Source organism: Microtus oregoni, unplaced genomic scaffold, assembly GCF_018167655.1.
Source record: "Microtus oregoni isolate MIOR12 unplaced genomic scaffold, Mior012 000010F_ref0000083, whole genome shotgun sequence".
Lineage (NCBI taxonomy): Eukaryota > Metazoa > Chordata > Mammalia > Rodentia > Cricetidae > Microtus > Microtus oregoni.
This window is the reverse complement of record NW_024543069.1, coordinates 39,704,477-39,727,778: the sequence shown is the minus strand read 5'-3', so window position 1 is coordinate 39,727,778 and position 23,302 is coordinate 39,704,477. Positions and strand designations below refer to the sequence as shown.

The 23,302-nt window shown below is 46.7% G+C and overlaps 1 protein-coding gene across 2 annotated transcripts in view; it reads left to right on the top strand.

The window, feature by feature from the left end:
* Positions 1 to 23,302, top strand: part of Gnb4 (G protein subunit beta 4) — a 46,907-nt gene that overhangs the window by 12,322 nt on the left and 11,283 nt on the right. Inside the window, exons 1-8 of one of the 2 annotated variants that reach the window (XM_041659351.1) lie at positions 6,785 to 6,827; positions 7,085 to 7,183; positions 10,803 to 10,841; positions 12,015 to 12,121; positions 15,965 to 16,028; positions 17,926 to 18,088; positions 19,220 to 19,286; positions 19,379 to 19,580. In XM_041659351.1, coding sequence (XP_041515285.1) covers positions 12,027 to 12,121; positions 15,965 to 16,028; positions 17,926 to 18,088; positions 19,220 to 19,286; positions 19,379 to 19,580 — 591 coding nt within the window. In that variant the 5' untranslated portion in view covers positions 6,785 to 6,827; positions 7,085 to 7,183; positions 10,803 to 10,841; positions 12,015 to 12,026. Of the gene's footprint in view, positions 1 to 6,731; positions 6,828 to 7,084; positions 7,184 to 10,802; positions 10,842 to 12,014; positions 12,122 to 15,964; positions 16,029 to 17,925; positions 18,089 to 19,219; positions 19,287 to 19,378; positions 19,581 to 23,302 lie in introns of those variants that run through there. The other variant, XM_041659350.1, reaches the window with a different exon arrangement.

Here is a 23,302-nt window from a genome sequence, read left to right as displayed (position 1 = left end):
GCCCCCTCCTTCCTCCTGCTCTCCCTCTCTCCCTCTTTCCCCCTCTCATGTAGCCCAGGCTGACTTGGGCTTACTGGGTAGCTGAGGATGACTTTGAATTTATAATCCTCCTCCCTCTATCTCTCAAATCCTCCTTGAGACTTCTAGGCTCATACCATCTTGATGGGCTCAAATCAGCGATTTTCTCGTTTTCCCTGGTGAGCCTCTGGGATTGCCCAGGTATGCCTTACAGTCTGTCTAGGTGTTCATGCTAAGTTCTTTTGTTATAGAAGCTGTCCAGAATGCAATGTTTGTTGAATAAGAAGAAAAGATTAACATGAATGTGTGTGTGTGTAATATGTAATATGTTCTTCTGAATTGATTTTTTTTAGAAGTAAAGTTAGAGGGCTTGGATTGTGACGTGGCTCAAGGGTCACGTGTTTGCCTGTCATTGGATTGTGACGTGGCTCCCACGTGTTTGCCCGTCATGTTCAAGGCCCTGGAGTCAATCCCTGGGACCGGAACAGGGAGGGGGAGGGATGTAAAAAGCCAGTTTCTCTTTTTTAACAGCAGAGCGGTAAGGTGTGGAAGGGGTCAACTTTGGTGTCGTCTACAGTGAGTTTGTGGTTGTCCTGTCTGTCTGGGTTCACAGCATAGGAAACTTCAGATGGCTTCTCGTAACTCCTGTCCCCTTTCCAGCTGGAGCTGGCTAAATGAGTGAGGCCAGGTCCTCTGATTTCTCATGATGAACTGGGATCCTGCTCGCTTCCCCTTGTTAGAAGTTCTAAAGGGAGCTCAGAACTGTGTTCAGGTGAAGAAGAGTCGTCTTGCAAAAGGCTTTACTTTGGTTCCTGGTTAGGGAGCTTGTGGTCCATGAGGAACCTTCCCAGTTTCTTTGACCTGTAACAAGACTGTAGCAGAGCAAAACACTCAGCTCCTCAGGCATCAGACAAAGGCAAGAAAGAAGGTGCCTGCCCCATGGACTGCAGACTTTTCAACAGTCTTCCCTCTCCATAGCAACATCCGGGAATGAAGCTCTTCATATACAGACCCATCCCATAGTCCTCTACCATCCTCAAAGACTCCCATCTGTCTCACAATGCAAATGTCAAGAGCCCCCCAAAGTTTTAATTGCTCCAGCATCATTCAAAAGGCCAACTACAAAGTGTCCTCCAAGACTCAAGCAAACACAGTCTGTGGATGAGGTTCAGGGTTGACCTTCTTATTTCGAAAGAGAGGAGGAGGATAGTAAGGAACAATCAGCCCGGAGCAAGGCCAAATCCCAGTGGGGCTGACATAAATCCTCATGCTCCCTGTATGTCATCCTGGGCACACCATGGCTGTGGAGGGCTTTCTGCAGCTTTGCTGGTGGCAGCCTGCATGGCTTCCATACCATGCTGGCTATGCCTGATGTCGGTAGCTTTCCTTGCGTATTACACCTTGTCTGGATCTCCTGTCTCCCTTGCAGCATCGGCCTCACTCTCTCATCTCCATCACACGTCACCCTACAAGGGGCTACATGATGGGACTGACCCCACAGCGTGCTGCATGCCCACCAGGCTCTCCTCTGTAGTCTCGTGGCAGTCATCGTGACCCATAATACTTGGGATTCTGCATGCCTGCAAAATCAGCTTCGTGCGAACAATGCCAAGGTCAAGAGAGTCCAAGATGTACCTGTGGTCATGTGAGGGAAGGCTATAGTACATCTCTCCCTCTCTCTCCTCTCCCCTCTTTCTCTCTCCCCTCTCCCCTCTCCCTCCCACCAGGGAAAAAACTTGGTTAGCCATTGATGGTATGGATCCAGTGAGTAAATTCGAAAGCTAAGCTGTTGGTTGAAAGTGGGGACTTACTTGGTAGATTACATTGCTAACATCTGGCTCCTCTTCGTGAACTCCAGTAAATCATTCTGACTTACTCAGCATCACCAACAAGGCTTCTTGGCCAGTATGGATATTGAACCTGAATATACTGTAGTCTACAGATCTCATTTTTAATATATGGGAAGTGTAGAAAATAAGAAAATATGATAAGCACCATAAGAGGTGGATAGGATAAGGGCATCGGGTATTTTTTTTCTTTTTTTTTAATTAAGATTTTTAAATGCACTTTTCTCATTTTACATAGATATCCCCGTTCCCACTCCCTCCCTTCCTCCTATTCCAACCTTCCCTCCACCCCATCCCCCCCATCCACTCCTCAGAAAGGACAAGGCTTCCCATGGGGAGTCAACAAAGTCTGACACTTCACTTTGAGGCAAGACCAAGATCCTCTCCCCTGTATCTAGGCTGAGCAAAGTATCCCTCCAAAGAGAATGTGCTCCTAGACACCAGTTCAAGCCCTAGGGATAAATCCTGGTCCCACTGCCAGTGGCCCCACAGACTGCCCAAGCCTCACAACTGTCTCCCACATTCAGTGGGTCTAGTTTGGTCCTCTGCAGGGTCCCCCACTATCAGTCCAGAGTCAGTGAGCTCCCACTAGCTCAGGTCAACTGTTTCTGTGGGTTTCACCATCATGGTCTTAACCCCTTTGCTCATATTATTGCTCCTTCCTCTCTTGGACTAGTCTTCAGTAGCCTCTTGGATTGGTCTCTGAGATCTCTGTATCTGCTTCCATCAGTTGCTGGATGAAGGTTCTATGATGACAATTAAGGTAGTTATCAATTTGATTACAGGGGAAGGGCAGTTTAGGCGTCCTCTCCACTGCTGCTGAGAATCTTAGTTGGGGTCATCCTTGTGGATTCCCGGTAATTTCCTTAGTGGCATGTTTCTCGCTAGTCCCTTAATAACTCCCTCAATCAAGATATCTCTTTCCTTTCCCTCACTGTCCTTCCTCCTTCTTAAGCATCCTGTTCCCTCAAGTTCTTCTCCTCCCCCTTCCTCCCCTCCCCCTCCTCTTCCACCCTCCCTCCTAATTTTCTCAGGAGGTCTTGTCTGCTTCCCTTTCTCGGCGGTATTGATGTATGTCTTCTTGTTACCTAGCGTCTCTGGGTTCGTGGGCATGGGGTATTGTAAAGTTACAGTTTCTCTTCCTGACATAGTAATCTCGCCTTTAGCCACGGTGACTTCTCTAACTCTTAAGAGTGAATTTTCTTTATTTCTTACTCTGTTTCAAATTGGTTTGTTTACTGGAGACCAAAGTGTCTTAGGTGCTGATGCAGAGAGAGAAAAGCCCCACTTCGAGTCAGCGCATTGTATTGAGCAGAAACAGACCACAAATAAGTAAATACATGCTGAGAAGTGTTGGAAATAAGGCGAGGCAAGAGGTCTTGCAAGTGAAAGTGGTGTGTGCCATGGGCGAGGGGAGCCTGCAAAGAAAACATCCGGAGCAGGAGCATCCCAGAGAGAGAAGCGGTCGGGTCGGAAAGCACCAGGGCTCACTGGGGGTCTTCAGGAGCAGCAAGAGATTTTCAGAAGCTGGGGAAGGAGGTCAGGGGTATATGTAGGGTGTCTGTGTGGAGGTGAGAGAGAGATTGAGCACTGCTGCCTAGCCTCTGAAGGTCAAGGTCAAGAGTTCAGTGTTAGGGGCTGGGAGAAAGCTGCATTGGGAGAAGTGCTTGCCTTGTAAACATGAGATCTGAGTTAATTTCCAGAACCTATTTTTTTTGCCTGGCCTGGTAGTGGACTTGAAATCCCAGTGCTGGAATGGAGTGTCAGACTTTCTTTGGACCACCAGCTCTGCAGAGACTTCTTACTAATTATGAAAGCTGGGCCTTAGCTTAGGCTTGTTCCCAACTAGCTCTTAAAACTTCAATTAGCCAGGCGGTGGTGGCGCACGCCTTTAATCCCAGCACTTGGGAGCCAGAGGCAGGCAGATCTCTGTGAGTTCGAGGCCAGCCTGATCTACAGAGCGAGTTCCAGGACAGCCAAGGCTACACAGAGAAACCCTATCTTAAAAAACAAACAATAACTTAGATGAACCCATTTTTGTTGCTGTATTGATCTGCATTCTGCCGTGTGGCTCATTATCTCTCCTCACTCAGTACAGTATGTCCCACTTCCTCCATGTCTGAATGGCAAATCCCGCCTCTCTTCTTCCCAGAGTTTCTAGATCTCCCCGGAAGTCCCGTCTAGCCTCTCCTGCCTAGCTACTGGCCATTCAGCTCTTTATTAAGCCAATAAGAAGGTGCCTTGGCAGAGACACATCTTCACAGTGTACAAAAAGCTTATCCCACAACACTGGGAAGGCAGAGGCATGCAGACCTCTGGTGCTGAGAGGCTGCCAGTCTGGCCAGCTTGGTGAGCTCCAGGCTCGGATGAGAAACCCTGTCTCAAAAGATGGTGGACAGGGCATAGGAAATGATACCCCAGTGTGCTGGATAGGTTTATGTCAATTTGACACCAGCTAAAGTCACCTGAGAGGAGGGATCCTAAATTGAGAAGATGCCTCCATAAGATCTGACTGTAAGTGAGCTTGTAGGGCATTTTCTTGATTGGTGATTGATTAAGGAGGACACAGCCCATTGTGGGTGGAGCCTTCCCTCGGTTCTATAAGAAAGCACATTGAACAAGCCATGAGGAGCAATACAGTACACAGCACCCTTCCATGGCCTCTGCATCAGTTCCTGCCTCCAGGTTTCTGCCCTGTTTGAGTTCCTTCCATGATGAAAAGTGATGTGGGGGTGTAAGCCAAGTTAGCCTCCCCTCCCTGTAGGTTGCTTTGGTATCACAGGCTGTCCTCTGGCTTTCACAAGAGCTGTGTGTGTGTGTGTGTGTGTGTGTGTGTGTGTGTGTGTTCGCATGCACACATGCATGTATGCATGGGGAGAGAGAATTCAGCTTTGAGAGTGGAAGACACACTGCAAGATTTAACACAGAAGGAGAGTGTGTGCTGTAGACATGGGTAGGGAAAAGTCAAGAAGCAGGAAAACAGGTCAGGTGAGAGAAGATGATGACTTGACCAGATTAATAGCAGTAGAGGCCCGCAGACTGCATCAGCTCCTGGGAGAGTGGACAGGATCGCTAATGGAATAGACAGGAAGTTCAGAGGCAAGTGGAAATGAATGAGTCCCAGGATTTTTTTTAAGCTCAAATAATTATAGCAATAGAATACCATTGACTGAAATACAGGGGAATCAGGGTATGTTGGAGATCAGCTTTGAAATATTAAGTTTGAGTTGCATGTAAAGCCATCCAAGTTGGCTATGGTGGCCCACACCTTTTCTATTGCTGTGAAGAGACACCATGACCAAGGCAACTTATAAAAGAAAGCATTTAATTGGGGGCTTGCTTACTGTTTGAGAGGGTGAACCCATGACCATCATGGTGGGAACTGTGGCAGCAGGCAGGCTGGCCTGGAGCTGGAGTGGTAGCTGGGAGCTCAGATCCTGACCCATTAACTGGAGGTAGAGAACAGAGACGTGGGCTTTTTGAAACCTCAAAGTCCACCACCAGTGACACAGCTCCTCCAACAAAGCCACACCTACTCCAATAAGGCCACACCTCCTAGTCCTTCCTAAGGGTTCCACCAACTGAGGACCAAGCATTCAGATATATGAGCCATGGGGCCATTCTCATCCCAGCCACCACGTCTGTTATTCTAGCTCTTGGGAGGTGGAAGCAGAAGGATCCATTCAAACCAGCTTCAGGCTGGCCCTGGTGTATGCCTTTATCTTAGGGGGTGGCAGAGTCAGGTGATTCTCTGAGCTGGAGGCCAACCTGATCAACATAGTGAGACCCTGTCTCAAAAACAAACAAGGACAGGACAACATCACAAGGCAGCCTCTCCATGGACCTGTCTGTTATCAGTTCCTGTGGTTTGGTCTTAAGTACACTATCTTAAGATCTCTTCCTCATCTTCTGATCATCATTGACCTAAAATAACTGATATAAAGACCAACTCTCTGTATATGGTGGGGTTTGGGGGCACCGGGTGTATAAGATGGGGACTGGCTGCTCTGAGGTGTGGTCGAGGAGAAGGTTTCTATTGTAGACATGAAGAAGAGCACAGCCAGAGGCGCCCGAAAGAGTCCAGAGCAGGGAGAGAAAGTAGAGCACTGAACGTGACCAGTAGACTGAACTGAGAGAGGAGAGAGGTGTGGAGGGAGCGAGAGAGGAAGAAAAGAGAAAGGAAGAGGAGAAGGCCAAGAGAGAAGGGCCGAAGGACCAAAGTTATATAGGATGGAGGAGCTGGGGGAAGGGAAGCCGGTGCACTGGTGAAGTTTAGGGTAGGGGCAGAGTGAGGAGCTGAGAGGAGCCATGGATAGTTGTGATACTGAAAAAGGCCCGAGGCCAGCATGTCTGCATCTGAGCATGCTGGGAACGAAAAGGGAAAGGGGAAAAGAAAAGAGGAGACAGGAAAGAGGAATGTCTATCCAAGCTGGAAACAGAGCATTGCTCACTCTGCTGTGTCTGGAGCTGGTGTGGGCTCTTGGGGGAGCTGGCTACGTTAGAATCGCTTATGTGGGATATTCCTTTGCAGGAATTCCTGACTATTCTGTTGTGGGCACATATGTATGCAGGTTCCCCTTCATAAAGAGTTTATTTCTGAACATTCCTTTATCGGTATGCATGTGTGTGGACAAGCGCCTCCTTCAGGGAAGGTTTGGCAGAAAGGACTCCATGTTGGTTGTGACATCTTTCATGTCGTACTCCTGCATAAAATCGCTTTGTAAATGATCTGGTTGCTTATTTATTAAGCAGTTTTAAGTTCCAGTAATAGTGCTTGTCTCGTTTACTTTTGGAAGGAATAAAAAGTTGTGTTTTCGTGCTTTCCATGTAGATTAAAATAGACATTAATTGACACCCCCTCCTTAGCTCTTCACGTAGGACGCCTGAGGAAAACGGTCAGGAAGGATGAGCGAACTGGAACAGTTGAGGCAGGAAGCTGAGCAGCTGCGGAATCAGATCCAGGTAGGAAGTGCCCCACATTGAAGCCTCACCGCTTAGCTTCGTTTCTGCTGTTTAGTTTACCATCAGCACATACTAAATCATTCCCAAGGCTAGAAGTGGCTGGCCTGAGCTAGCTGTGATATCCTACACCTCCAACCTCAGCACTCAGGAGGTAGAGGTGGGGGGGTCTGGAGTTCAAGGTCAGCCTTTGTTACTTGGCGACCCTGTCTTGTGGAAACATTATGGAAATGGTTAAGGTGTTTTCATCCTGTTTCTAGAGAATTCTTCCCCAAATCATCCCAAGCAACTACCCATGCTAGCAAATGACACCTGCCACTGAAAAATGAATAGAAAAATGGGAAACAGACCTCTGGCAGGTAAGATGGCTCAGTGGGTAAAGGTGCTCGGTGCCAAGCCTGGTGACCTGAATTCTGTCACTGGGACCCACACAATGGAAGGAAAGAACAGGCTCCTGACATCTGTCCTCTGACCTGCACATAAATGCTGTGGCGAACATGGCCCACACACAAAGTAAAATTTTAAAATTAATGAAAAGTAGACTGTCGAATCTAGCTGAGAGACAAGTGTAATGATGAGTTCTCATCCAGGAAGGCATCTGTGTGAGAGAAGAAGGCTTACGGGGAACAGTGTGACCGAAACCAGTCTCCACACAGATGAAAATATAGTGAAACCCATAGTTATTATATGCCAATGGGAAGCACTTAACAAGCCTCTTCTTCACACACGGAGATTTTGAGTGGGATATGTGGGACAGATCTTACCATATAACTTGAAGCGATTTTATCTCGACAGTATTCTGTTACAAAACAAGCCTAAAGGACAGATGTGACACCTCTCTGTCTTAGAAAGCAACTGCAAAGCACAGCAAAGAAGGAACAGATGATAAACTGAAGGACACCTAGAACACTGGTCACCGCGCTACTTAGGCTAGGGCAGGAGACTTGAGTTCAAGGCTAGCCAGGTCCACCCACCTTAAAAACAAACAAAAGATACTGAGATGTTTAGAGCCTTCTGTGAGGAAGAGCTGCCACGGGCTGTGGGTGGGCAAGCACCAGGGGTGGAGTCTGTAAGTGAGTCTCAGGAAGTAAGTGCCCCAAGGGGCATCAGTGAAACAGACACTTAACTTTTGGGAAGAAGGGCAAAGCAGGAGAAACCATGCTGACCTGGGATGTAGTGGGGGCCTGGCCAGCATGGATGATTGGCTAGTTCAAGACCAGTGGTTCTCAACCTGTGGTCGCGACCCCCTGGGGAGTCAAACAACTCTTTCACAGGGGTCTCCTAAGACCATCAGAAAACACAGATATTACATTATGATTCATAACTGTAGAAAAATTACAGCAATGAAATAGCAATGAAAATAATTTTATGTTTGGGGTCAGCGCAACATGAGGAACTAGGTTAAAGGGTCACAGCATTAGGAAGGTTTAGCATTATACACTGCTCAGGACAGTGTAAAAGTCTGCAGAGATGTTGTGAGGAAGAAGGGGGCGAGAAGACAAAAGGATGAAGAACAGCCAACAGAAAGTGCTATCCAGGGAGAGACTCTCTGCCTTTAACAGAAAAGGTGGTTTTCCTGCACCTGGGGTGTAGTTCAGCAGTGGAGCCGGTATTTAGGACGTGGAAAGCTCTGAGTTTCATCCCAGCACCAAATATAAAAAATAAAGGTAGAAAAATCCCAAGCTGCATCCCTGCACACTGGACTCATACGCCGAAAGTGCTTACTAATGGTGACCGTGACAGTGTTTGAAATTTAAGCTGGGTGTGGTGGCGCACGTCTATAATGCCAGTGCTTGGGAGGCAGAGGCAGGCAGATCTCTGTGAGTTCGAGGCCAGGCTGGTCTATAGAGTGAGTTACAGGACAGCCAGGGCTACCAGAGGAACTTTGTTTAGAAAAACACAAAAGAAAACAAAATACACACACAAAAAAATTTTATACAAATTTATGATGTAAAATTCTTGGAAGTAAACCTGGTAGATCTTCTCATACCCTTTGATTAGGAAATAGCTGTCATGACCCACACGGCCTGGGGATTGCCCTAACTGGGTGACAGAAATGAAAAACATGACAGGAATACTCACAGAAACCCTGGATCGGGTGGGCCACGCGCTCTTCTGGAGGCACAGCACAGCGGCCTGTTCGTTCAGTCAGTGACTCAGCCAGCAAACGGTGGGTAGTTAAGAAAGCTCCTTCAGGGAGCCCTCTCGGGCTACAGTCATCCAGGAGGGGGAAACTGGGGTTGGTAGTGTTTGCACACACTGGTTTTAGATAAAGGTCAGTCATTTGTCAACAGCCACACCCAGGCCAAGAGAAAGACTGTACCAGTCCTGTGAACCTGACCTAGGGAAGACTTTGCCATTCCCATGGGTCTGACAGTTGGGGTCCTTGACATGGTCATAGTCATGTCAATAATACACACTCTCTCTGTGTGCTCCAATTAAATATGATGTCAAAAATTCAAAAAAAAAGGAAAAAACTCAGAAAATTATATCTCATTATATAAACATTTATATATCAAAAAACTATCAAGGGGCTTAGTGGTTAAGAGCACTTACTGCTCTTGCAGAGGACCCAAGTTCTGTTCTCAAAGCTCACACCAGCAGACTCAACTTACCTATATCCAGTTCCAAGAATTTAACACTTCCTGGCCTCTGCAGGCAATTCACACACATACACATATGCATAAATTAAAAAAATATATATTTTAAAACTATCAAGTTTGAAAATTGTACTTCTTGTAAGGGTCAAGTATCTAGAATAAGTAACAAACTACTGTTTGAGCTGGGCGGTGGTGGCGCACGCCTTTAATCCCAGCACTCGGGAGGCAGAGGCAGGCGGATCTCTGTGAGTTCGAGACCAGCCTGGGCTACAAGAGCTAGTTCCAGGACACGCTCCAAAGCTACAGAGAAATCCTGTCTCAAAAAAAACAAAACAAATAAATAAAAAAATAAAGAACTACTATTTGGATAATAAAAAGACAACGATCTAAAAATTGGCAAAAGCTTTAAAAGAGGTCCCCTGAAAGACATGGAAACACAGATACACAAGCATACACACATCACACTCGGGCCCAAACACAGATGTACACCAACAATATACATACACAGATTTTTTTTTTCTGCCTCTTTCTCGAGTGCTGAGACTAAAGGCGTGCGCCACCACCGCCTGGCACATGTACAGATTTATACTCACAGACAGACACACACACACACACACACTCACACACACAGGAAGTGCATGGGAAGATTCACGATAAAATCCAAACCACAGTGAGCTACTTCACAACTAAGATGGCCGTGACTAAAAGCACAGACTAATCATAAGAGTTGGCGGCGACATGAAGATGCTAAGGAGGTGGAACCCTGGACATGGCTGCTGCAGCCGCTCTGGGCGCTAGCAGGTAGACGTCCCAAAGAGATGGAAACCGTGGGAACACAGCATCATGCTTTGAAATTACTGGAAGGTGGAAACCATCTATGCCCCAAAATTCTCAACTACCAGATAGAATGCTGAAAAATCATCCATTAGAACTGTCTGCCTTAAAGTGGAGGTACACTGCTTGAGGCTGTAACATACAGTAACATGGCTGAACCCTGGAAACATGCAAAGCGGAAGAAGCCGTGTACTGTGTGACTTGATTTACAAGAGAGGTCTGATTGGCAGGTCCACACGGAAAGGACAGAGTGGAGGGAGGAGAAGTCGAGGCATACAGAGAAGGGGATTGGGTAGATTGGGGACAGACAGATAGACATGGTAAACACATCCTAGATTGGATTATGACGTGGTTCAATTCTGAATTACTGGAAAACTGCTAAATTGTGTACCTTAAATGGCCCCTTTTATGTTAGGTAAAGTGTATTTCAGAAAAATTTAAAAATTAGGTGACATGATACAGTAAAGGTTTATTTTCAGTAAACACAGCCTGTTACTCTAGCGGTTCCCCCATCTTAACATGTCATCATTTTTCTTTGCTCTAGGATGCTAGGAAGGCCTGCAACGATGCCACACTGGTTCAGGTAAAGTGTCCCCAGTTCATGTCAGCGGTTCACGTGAAGTATCACAGTAGGGTGACATCCAGATGTTGTTACTCCGGGTGTCACTGCTGAAATAGGAGTCTGCGGGACAGTAGGCGCCGTGACACGCAGGGGCATCTAGTTCGTGCTTGTTCTTCAGCACTTCCTGAGTTTTTTTGTATATGCTGGCTACGCTGTTTTCTTGTGCACTCGTGTGCGTTGCCCTCAGAGGCCAGAGGGAAGAGTCAGATCCCCTGGAACTGAATTACAGATGCCTGTGAGCTGCCTGCCATGTGGGTGCAGGGAATTGAACCTGGGTCCTCTGGGAGAGCGGCCAATACTGCTGAGCCATCTTTCCGGCTCCATGGCTTTCTTACAGACAGTTAGAGATGTTTTCTTAATCATTTATTTCTAGTTTCCCTTTGTGACTGCATTTTTTTCCTATCGAAACATGGTGTGTCCATATTTGTGGGCACACTGTGACAACTGGGTACTTATGCAGTGTATCAAATCAGGGTGGTAAGAGTTTCCAGTGTTTGTCATTGCTTTGTGTTGAGAGACCCAGGCTACCTCTCCCTAGTTCTTTATAAACTGATAGGGGCTAGCCGATAGATGTTTGGTAGAGGGCTTGAGGCCAGGCAATTGCCATGCAAGCTTGAAGACCTCAGTGTGATCCCCAGAATTGGAGCACAGTGGAAGGAGGGAAAGGCACCGGCCACAAAGAAGTTGCCCTATGACCTCAGCTTGTACCTCCTGTTCTCTCTCTCCTCCACCCCCCCCCCCCCCCCCCCCGCCACACACACACATACTGCACCCATACAATAATACATAAAACCTTTAAAGTATTTGTAGGCTGGCATGTTTTGCAGACAGCTTTCTTGATGAGCAGCTCAAACAGTCCTGCAGAGGGCAGTTTGCCCAGTCACCCCTCTTCCTTCTCACTGTGGTTGGAGTTTTTTTTAAAGTTTGGATGTCTGTTTCCTCGGCTGAAAAAGCCTCCTCAGCCCCAGCAGCACACAGGATGACCCCTGTTAATCATGGTTTCCTTGAACTGAACTCACAGCGATGCTCTTGTTCTCTTTGTACCAAATCACCTTCAGCTGCTGCGAATTTGTTTCTGCTTTTTATCTACGCCATGTCTAAGGTAAAGAGTAATGTTATTATCACTTTCTAAAGATCACGTCTAATATGGACTCTGTGGGCCGGATACAAATGCGAACAAGGCGCACGCTGCGGGGCCACCTCGCTAAGATCTACGCCATGCACTGGGGATATGATTCCAGGTCAGTGGCTGTCGCTTCTGAAGTTGTTTCATCAGGAATCATTGTTTGTGTTTTCTCTCTTCAAAGCAAGCCTCATTTGTGCAGTGTTGTAGAAAAGGTGTAAATTACGAACATGCTCCTTGTACTAGGAATGAATATTCATTGCCAGGTTTAGAACCGTTTGTTTGTTCCAGCGCGGGGCTCAAACCCAGAAGCTCTGATTTGTTAAAGCTTACAGAGTTTTTAGGGCATGCAAGACGGCTTCTTGGGTAAAAGTGTTTGACTAGTGGTCCCGTAATCTGCACATGTGCGCCCACAAGTAGACATAAACATACAGAGTAATAACAGTGTTAATACATAGTTTTTAAAGTTTCTAATGTGAGAAAATGCTTCTCAAAAAGATCTTTATCTAGTGACCTATGGAAACTTTATTTATTTATTTTTGGGCACAACTGCGTTTTTTAAAAAATTTCATTTTAGGTTCCAACCACAGTTCTCCCTCCCCCTCCCTCCACCTCCCCTTGCCTCCGCCCCAGCCCACTGTGGAAACCACTTAGCGGAGGATTTCTCGCTGTGTTCTAGAATTAATAAGCCTTCCCAGTGAGAAATCACCCTGCACCCTTAGAGGTTAGTAGAGGAAAAAGCTCTCTAAGATAGCGCCCGTCCAGCTCTGGTGAATGCTCCAAGTGGAGCTGGCCTAGTGAGCTAGGGACCTAGCTTAGGGACACTTGAGGCTTCTGCATTCCACAGGCACTGTCATCCTTAAATCTCCTTCACGTCCTGGCCCAGGTTAGACCTTGAAGAGTTTAAACAGACAGGAGACCGCAAGTCTGGCCCTTTAGGCAGATGAGAGATTTGCACAGAAGACACTACCTATTGCCAGACTATTTTAAGTATACCAGAGTATACTTTTCCATTGTTATCCGGGGTCCTTTTGCCCAGGGCAGAATGATACTCTTCTGCTGTTCTCAGCACTTGGGGCTTGACGGCAGGCCTGGACTTTGGTTGTGACCCTGGGCTGCTCCTGGCAGCCTATTAGAGGTCTGTTCTTTGATATGGGGATGGTCTAATGACTGCTTGTAAATCAGAGTTGTCCCCTTTGTTATTGGAACGGAGCCTAAAGCCTGCTCAATCCTGGAGAACACTGCTTTCCTGGCATCTTAAATTTTACTCATCTCTAACAGGCCTGGTCAGCAAACACCTCTAGGGTGTTTTTGGAGGAGCAGTCTATGACAAAAGTCTACTTTCTGTGATTTATTGTCTTCCAAGCAGATTAGTAAAACTTTTATAACGACATTATCTTTACAGAGGAGTGTTATACGTGTTTTTTTTTTAATATGTCAAAACTATTTGTTTTGGGAGGGGTTGTTCCTTTTAAGACAGGTTATTGCTAAGTAGCTCCAGCTAGCCTTAAAGCCATTATTCTGGTGACTCAGGCCCCTGAGAGCTAGAATCACAAGTATGTATAAACCAACCACAGGATTGCTCCATAGTATGGTTAGGGGGAACATCCAGAGACATCCAGAAAAGTCCAGAGCAGAGACTGGGCCGGGCTATGAGAGGAGGAACTGAGCAGAGAGATGGGGAAGGGAGACAGAGAAGGGGTAACTGGGGGAGGGAAGCCTGTGAGGTGGAGGGAGGTTAGGGGAGGGCAGGAGATGAGAAGAGCTAACAGGGACTTGTGAAAGAGGGAACTTGGAGGCCAGTGTGTACTTTGGACCACAGAGAGAGCCTTTTGGAATTTGGGGCTATGGAATTTCCTTTATACCTGACAAAATTTGGGCATCATTCCTAGCCAAGACTTATATTAAAATAGCAGTTAATAAGCAAATGCTTGGGTAAATTAATGTCTAAATTATGGGTGTTACTATACTTAACTAACTCACCAAAGATTGAATTATACAAAATGAGTCTTTTGATTGAATACCACTCTACACACATACTGGGTTTCTCTGTGTAGCCCTGGCTGTCCTGGAACTCTCTTTATAGACCAGGCTGGCCTTGAACTCACAGAGTTCTGCTCCCGAATGCTGGAATTAAAGATTAGCACCACCAGGTCCAGCAATGGAATAATCTTTTACTCCCTGGGCGTAACACACATATGCTATTGTTAGTCTATGATCATTTGAGTTCTATTAAATCATTTTGTTGCTGTTTTTGAGTTTAATATAATCTTGATCTATAAGTGGGGAGGGTATTGAACACACTAACATAGTGTATGTGCCTCTTTGAAGGGAAGAAATAAAATTATATTATTGACAATTTACATAAAGCTAAGGCAGATTTTTTTTCTGTAATTTAAGATAAAAATTTTGCCCTGGGCCAGTGGGTAAAAAGCTCTTACCACCTGATGATCTGAATTTGCTCCCCAGAACCTCCATAGTGGAAGGAGAGTGGCTTCTGCAAGTTGGCCTCTGCTCCCCACACTCATAAAAATCAATAAATATGATTTAACAATCTAACATGAATTTGCCTTGATAATCTAGACTTTTAACCCAAAGTCTAATTACTGAACCAATGTTAGTGATTTTTTTTAAATTTTTTTTTCTTCAAAAATCAAATATCACCCAGGAAGCTGCCTCCCCCTTCCAGGTTCTCTGCTAATTAATTCCTGGGTTACTACTCCTGTCTGCACAATGGATGGGTTGATTGTCAGGTTTTCCTTGGTCCCGCTCAGCCCACCTTTGGACCTCTCCTTCTATAACATAGTTAGATTGGAAACCTTTGCCTGCAAAGAGGAAAACTGAGTGATTTTTGTAATTGTCCCTCTCTTCATAAAGCAAAATTCCAGAACAGAACAACAACAACAAAAAACCCAGTGACCACATAGTCCAGAATTCATAAATTGGTGGAGCTTTCTCATGAGCTCTCTGCAGCATAAGCCCCATCTGTGTTTCCAGCTGCATGACGGGAAGGCCCCGGGTCCTGGGACTCCCCAGAATTTTCCTGTCTCTGTTCACTCATCATTACCCCTCCTAGGATACAGTTTATCCTTTTGTTCTCGGAAATCCCAGTTTCTGAGGCTGGAGAGACAGTTTAGTGGTTCTGCTCTTCCAGAGGACCCAAGTTCGAGTCCCAGCACCCACATCAACCACCTATGACTCCAGCTCCAGGGGATCTGACACCCCGACCTCCAATGGCACTTGCACTCCAATGTGTATACAAGCACACGTATGCATAGTTAAAAGTACAAAAAACTTAAAACTCCATTTCCTACACATTGCCCTTTTTTGTTGTTTGTTTCTGTTTTTTTTTTTTTTTTTTGAGACAGGGTTTCTTTGTGTAGCCCTCACTGTCTCAGAACTAGCTCTGTAGACCAGGGTGGCCTCCAGCTCACAGAGATCCTCCTGTACCTGCCTGCATGTGCCTCTGTCTGGGATTAAAGACACGTGTTATCAACGCCCAGCAACAACCCTTAATGTAGTCATTTTATGCCTTTGGTTCTTTGGTCTCCACGGTACCCACAGCACGGCCCTTCACTCGCAGGCTCTTGGGTGACAGCCTAGGCTGGATGGGATGTGGATTTGGGCCTGGGTCTCCTGTTAAGTCACTAAACCTGTCAGTCAGGACTAAGCCACTCCACTAGTATCCACGGAAACCTCTATGGGTAACTAAGACGTCACAGGGGGAAACCTGAATCCTAGACAGAGACTCTTTTAGTCAGTGGCTAAATATTCTGCTTTCTGTTCTAAGTGTTTGGCATGGAATATAACATTTTTAAAGGATGGCAGAAAAGTTATTTCGGTATACAGGTTTTATTGGAAAAACTGTGTTCTCTTCTGAAGTGTCCTTCAAAGATGAAATGCATAACTAATTAACCATTTTTCCTCTCAGTGTCCAATTGTTCTTGTGTTTCTCCTCTAGGCTACTAGTCAGTGCATCCCAAGATGGAAAATTAATTATTTGGGATAGCTATACCACAAATAAGGTAGAATTTCTTCATCTTTCTCTTAAATGATCTTGTATTTGTTTACCGCCTGCCAGTTTCTTCTTATTCATAGCCCCTCCTTCTAAGATGAATTTATTCTAGATCCAGACCCGCTATTAGGACAGACACACTTGCTTTTAGTGCTGAGCTCTTTTTATTTCTAGGAACACACTGTAAGAATAATGTCTGTGTCAATTTGAGTTTTCCTCCCTCCCTCTTCCTCCCTCCCTCCCTGTCTGTTCCCCCCACCCCTCTTTCTCTCTTTGACAGGCTCCTGTTTAGCCCAGGCTAGTCTTGAAATCTATGTAGCTGAGGCTGGCCTTCAGCTCTTAGTTGTCTTGCCTCTGCCTCCTCAGTGCTGAGTTTACGGCCATGCGGCACCACACCTGCCTGTGAAGACCGTCATTGTTATATAGACACGAACTTTTACAATTTCCAGTTCCTAGGATGAAATAACACTGACCTTTTTGTTTGGGGTAGATTATGGGTGATGGTTCCAGGACAGCTTTTCCCTGGCTTCCTCCAGAGACCACTTGGCTTTTCTGGGTGACTTAGAAGATAGACACATTGAATTGGTTGAAATCTAATAGTGAAAATCTGGATTTTCTTACTGTACCCAGCATAAGGAATCCTTGATTCCAGGTTGCTGAGTAGCAGTGAAAACATGGAGGGAGCATATTTTCTAAGTCAGGTACTTTTGTACATTGTATGCATTAGCAGTAACTGACTGTGCAGTCAGAAGCAGTATTTGGTGAGATGAGCAGTCCTTAAGCCTCTCCCCCTGGAGTGCTGAGGCCGGACTCAGGTCCTTGCCCGTACACAGCAGGTGCTGTGTCCATGAGCTGCACACTCAGCCTGACTGAGACTTCAAAGGTGACTAATTTGTAAGCTAACAGCTTTTGTATCCTAATTGGTATTAAGCTAGTCTCGTTCAAACCTATTTTCCTAAACCAGAAAACCAGATACACTTTTATGATATTATTTTAGGTCAAGAGGAAGCGTGGTAGTATCTGTACGAGGATGTGTGGACACCCTGTGTGGGGTTAGTCTTGGTAGATCAGACACCTTCAGCTGTTCCACCTGACCTGCTTCTAAGTCTCCTTGAGATCCTGGAATGGATGCTGTTATGACAAGGGCATTCATGCAGGCCCCTTGGCAAAGCCATTCGAACTGGCTCTGTCACTTTTCGGTTCCCTCCCTTTTATGGTTCAGTGGTCAGCACAGGAGATTCCTCTTTTGAGCATTAGTGTGCCAATGATTTTGCTAAAATCTTTACTCATATTTTAGATCTTATTCAATAGGCAGGGGCAAGCAGATCTCTTGGAGTCCAGTCTGGTCTACATAAGTAACTCCAGGCCAACCGGGCTGTCTATTAAGAAAGTTTCTCAAAAAGTAAGAACAAAATACATACATACATACATACATACATACATACATATATCGTTGCTTTTATTTAAAACATTGGAGGGTTCTGGGGCTAGAGATTGGCTCACTTGGCTCTTGCTGCTCTCTTCCAGAGGCCCCAAGCTTGGTTCCTAGAACTTGCATCCGGGGCTTACAACTCCCTGTAGTGCTGGCTCCAGGGCATTCAGTGCCTGTGGTTCTGAGGGCACTGCCCATGATCACACAGGCACACAGTTAAAAATAAAACCATCCCTAAAACGAACACTTCAAGTGCAGGTGGCCTGCTAACACAGAAAGGGGCATCCATCCGACGTGCCTGCGGTGTTTCCAGGTCACGTGGCCTCCTTTCCCGAGCTCCTGCCTGTTGTTCTTCGCTATGCCTGATTTCCAGCAAAGCTTGCCTCATCCTAAGCAGGTTTAGGAGTGCACTGAACACCCTTGTAGTCTTTCCCCATAACGAACCCCATGCCTCTGTGCGTTGTTTGTGTGGTAGATGCATGCCATTCCGCTGAGGTCTTCCTGGGTGATGACCTGCGCCTATGCCCCATCTGGGAACTATGTTGCCTGTGGAGGTTTGGACAACATCTGCTCCATATACAACCTGAAGACGCGTGAGGGGAACGTGCGGGTGAGCAGAGAACTGCCAGGGCACACAGGTGAGCCATTTACCCGCCGCTAGGTCCCCGTCTCCCCCTTCCTGACAGCGGGCACACAGGTGAGCCATTTACCCCCACTCGGTCCCCCGTCTCCCCCTTCCTGACAGCTGAGCAAGGATTCTTGGCGGACTGTGACCAGAGGGAAGCAGCAATTACTGTGGTTTGGAAAGTACTAGCTCCCAGTCATTGTTACTTCATTTTGTTGCGGGGGCTGCCTCTGGGGCCTTGAGCTCACTGAGCATGCACCCTGCATGGAGGTGGACTCTTACCCTTCTGTTTTCTTCTTTCAAATATAACTGTATTACTTTGTAAGCATGAAATTTTGCTACCCCCCAAAATATCCAGACAATCCTAAAAAATACAAAATCCAGCCTTCTGCACTTTCTGCTGCCCTGGAACAAGGTTCGGGACTGTATTGTCTGGCCGCTGGGATCATTATGTCTCCAGCAGCACTGTCACCGGGCGGGCAGCGGTGCTTAGTCCCCAGGCCCTGTTATTCAGGAGGCCCCTGCCACTCCTATCCTTCCCGTCTGTGGTTTGGGTGCTGCCGGCTGACCACTTTTCTACAGGGTCTCACAATAGTGTTTCCCTGCCGTCTGGGGACTCTGGAATGCTGATGGACAGGAATCATGCAAATGTTGCATTTCCCATAACACTTTCACAGTATTTTTAGGGTCTTCCCCAGTGCTGGGCCCATTCTGCCATAGGTTCTAGGCTATAGGAGCACACTCTCTTGGGTGTGTCCAGCCTGCAGCCTACAGACTACAAGGAGCCCAGGGAAGCTATGAATGCAGCCCAATACACTGTCACAGATATACTGAAAATAAAAACACTCCTCACAATTTTTAAAAATCCAACTGATTGGTTCTTAAGCATGAATTTTGTAGATGACAGTGTTGTGGTCACAGGGTCAAGGTTAAACACTGTGCTGCTGCTGCTAACAGGCTACCGTGCTTGATGCAGTCACTTTGAGTGCTCCCGTGTGATACATGAGAGCCTCAGAAGACAGCAAGGAACTGGAACCATTAAAGCAGAGCCACATGGCCCACTGACAAGGCCCTGTTGCCCGAGTTTTTATCCCAATCCTGTGTCACCGGATCGGTGGCCTGACATTTCTGCTCTCCGCTGCAGGCTACTTGTCCTGCTGTCGATTCCTAGATGACGGACAGATCATCACCAGCTCGGGAGACACAACTTGGTGAGTTCCTTCCCAAAGAAGCCTGTCTTCGTGGGCACAGACCCTGGGGCGGGATGCGGTCATTTTGTGTCTGCCCTTGCATTTCCTCACAGTGCTCTGTGGGACATCGAGACGGGGCAGCAGACTACGACCTTCGCAGGACACTCGGGTGACGTGATGAGTCTCTCACTGAGTCCTGACCTGAAGACCTTTGTTTCTGGTGCTTGTGACGCGTCTTCAAAGCTGTGGGATGTCCGAGACGGCATGTGTAGACAGTCTTTCACAGGACACATCTCGGACATCAATGCTGTCAGCGTAAGTGGGGCACGCTTGGCTTTTTGTTCTGTTGGTTTGTTTTGGGGACAGAGTCGTGTAGCCCAGACTATGAGGCTGATGAAACCCCCTACTTCCGATCCCCCTGACCCTGCTGTCTCCACCTCTCAAAACTGCACTGTCTAAGTGCTGAACATGACACCATGATAACAAACAGAGTGCTTTTGTGATTCTTACGACCAGTGTGCTCTTACAACACCAGATCCTCAGCAGGTCTTGATTTGTAACATTTTAATCCACAAATCTGAGTGCTTATTATTTTTAATTTTTATTATTTTTAGACAAGATACAAGATGCACACACAAACACACACACACACACAAACACAAACACACACACACACACACACACACACACACACATTTCTGGGATCCACTTAGTCTCCACACTGTTTTCTGATAGAACCTGGTAGGAAGGCTGGGGTGTGAGGCTCGCCGACACCGCAGCTTGCCCGGTTTCAAAGCTGGCACATGGCAGAACTGGTACCTCCCTGATTTGGCTATCTCTGCAGAGAGCAGCACCCCCTTCCTGAACACTGCACCCTGTATAGCTCTCCTCGACACCGAATGGCTTTTCAGGGTTTGTGTTTATTATTCCCACTCTAAAAGTCATATTCATGGGGTTCTGCAGATTACGACTGTCTAGTTCGCTTTCTATTGCTATGATAAAACTAACCACTGTACCCAGAGTCAGGACCCCCAAAGATCACCAAGAGCTTTTATTATTATTCCAGCCTGCTGGGTCTGACCATCCTATACAAGGGCTAGATGGCAACCACCCGAGAAGGAGGCGGGAGCGTCTTTTAAGCCGTACTGAGGAGTGTCTACGGAAGTTAGGTCATTTTAGATATGATTAACTTAGGCAAGTGGAAATCATATTAGTATGTCTTCATTGGCCAGGGCTAGCCAGGGGTTAGTCAGGACTACAGTTTTCCATTGGGGGCAGGCCCTGTCCTTGAACTGCTATGGGGGCTGGCACAGGCCTGGCCCGGCCTCCTCCTGGCTGTTGCGGGTGTTGAATATTGATTGTCCTTTGTTCTTGGCTTTTCCTAAGAAACCGCTTGTTCAATCTCAGGAAACTGGAAATGAGGCCTGGTCTCTGAGAGAAGCGTGAGCACCTGTTATGGCATCCACTCTGTCCATCCCTAGCTAACAGAAACTTGAGAGGAGTTTATTCCGGCTTACATGTTAGGTGACAGTCCATCACTGAGGGCAGACAGGACAGGAACTCTAGATAGGAACCAGAGGCAGGAGCTGAGGCACAGACTGAGAAATGCCGGTTCCACTTGCTCCCTATGGATTGCTCAGCTTGGTTTTTATAGCCCAGGATTACCTGTCTAGGGACGGTACACAGCACTGTGGACTGGGCTCTCCCACATCAATCGTTCATCAAAAATGCCCCATAGGCTTGCCTACAGGCCCGTCTGATGGAGATGGAGGCATCTTAGCTAAGGCTCCCTCTTCCCAAATGACTATGGTGTGTGTTGAGTGGACAGAACCTGAGCAATACAGAATCAAAGAGAGCAAGTGCTTGGTTCCCCTCTCTCAGGTCAGCCTGCTTATACTATAGCATCCCAGGGAAGGCACACCTGCCCCAGCCATCATGGGTCACTTTTTTTTTTTTTTGAGACAGGGGTTTCTCTGTAGCTTTTTGGTTCCTGTCCTGGAACTAGCTCTTCTAGACCAGGCCTGCCTCTGCTTCCCGAGTGCTGGGATTAAAGGCCTGTGCCACCACCGCCCGGTTATGAGTCACTTTTACAAGGCTGAGTGTGTCCTCTTATAGTCAAAATTACCAAGGGTTTTTTAAAAATACGTACAGTGTGTGTGTGTGTGCGCGCGCGCACGTTTGTGTGCACCTGTGTGAGCAGGTGCTTTGAAGGCCAGAAGAAGGCATCAAATATGGAGCCCCCATAGGTGGGGTTAGAGTGGACTGTAAACTGCTTGATGTGGGCGCTGGGCACTAACCCCTGCTCACCTGTAAGAGCAGCAAGTGCTGTCAGTTTGAAAAATCAGGAACAAATGTTGAATTTTATCCAACACTTTATCTGTTGAAATGTGTGGGTTCCCCCCTTCTCTGTCCCAGCCCCCACCCTGGCTACTGAGTGTTGAATGCAGGCCAACAGGAATGCTAGGCAGGTGCTCATTTTTGTTGTTTGTTTCTTCTTTAGGGCTTGGTAAAAGTTAATTTGTTTATTATTATTTTATTTTTTTATTTTTTTGCTTTTTCGAGACAGGGTTTCTCTGTGGTTTTGGAGCCTGTCCTGGAACTAGCTCTTGTAGACCAGGCTGGTCTCAAACTCACAGAGATCCGCCTGCCTCTGCCTCCCAAGTGCTGGGATTAAAGGCGTGCGCCACCACCACCAGGCGTTTATTATTTTAAATTTTGTGTGCGAGTGATGTGTAGTACGTGTGCATGAGTATGGGTGTAGAGACCTGTGTGTACACAATCAGAGGCCCAAACAAAATCAGCTGTCCTCTTCTGTAACCGGCTACCTTACTACTTAAAACAGGTCTCACTCAACTGGAAGCTTGCCTTCCTGGCTGAGCTGCCTCATCAGCAAAGTCTCAGAATCATCTGCCCGTCCACAGTGCTGGGGTTACACTCAGCCACACCCACAATGCTGGGGTTAAGGACACACTCAGCCAAGCCCAACTTGTCACCCAGGAGCTGGGGATTCAAGCTCCATGTCCTCATGTGCTCAGGCATGCTGAGCAAGTGCTCTCTCCAGCCCTACAACAGTGAGTTTACAGAGACTGATGCTGTTTTCCTTGTTTGTGGGATGAGGCACTAAGTGCCATCTTTGTTGAGTTGTTAGTAAACACTGAGGCCCCTTTTGAAATGAAATAGTTGGGAGAAAAATATTGTATAAATAGGCTAGGCCTTAGGACAAAGACCATGCCATGGTCCCAGCACAGGAGAATTGCCACTGATTTGAGGCCAGCCTGGGCTACAGAGTGAGGTCTGGGACAGCCAGTGCTACACAGAGAAACCCTGTCTCAGAAACCAAAAGCCAAACAAGCAGCAGCAGCAAGGAAAACAAAACAAAAGCCAAGAGTGGCCTGGAGAGGTGAGGATACAGAAGGAAGCGGCCAGGAACACCAGCAGAGGGAGGAGGTTAGGGAAGGCTTTGAACTTCAAGGAACCAAACCACGAGGCTCATGGTGGGAGGAAGGAAGACTTTATGGTCTCGGGTCCTGCAGTCCTCCAGGAATCTATGAGGAAAGCATTTCCTGTTTGGAATGGAGAAGCCGTGTTCACTGAGAGCAGCCTCCGCCATTTCCAGGAACCTGTGAGCCTCGTCAAGCTGCTACCCAGCAGAACTGTGACTGTGGGACTCTTAGTGAAACAGTCCGGGACTGTCTCCCTGTGCTTAATAACAGCTGGAAATAACACTGCCCCATTATATAAATCCTTCTCAAACTTCCAACTCTATAGTCAGATCTGAGAACGAAGAAAGATACGCCAAGAAGCTGAGAGGATATAATTACAACATATTTGTATAATCAGAAATACATTCAATTGAAGCAACTGTATCCCTCAAACAACTTATTTATTTTAAAACCTAAGGGTAGGTTATATTAATACTAAGTTATTAGTTATTAAATGTTAATATTATTTTAAAACCTAGTAGTGTAGTTCAGAGTTGAGCACTTGATCAGCATATATGAGGTCCAGGGCTGATCCCTACACAGGAAAAGAACACA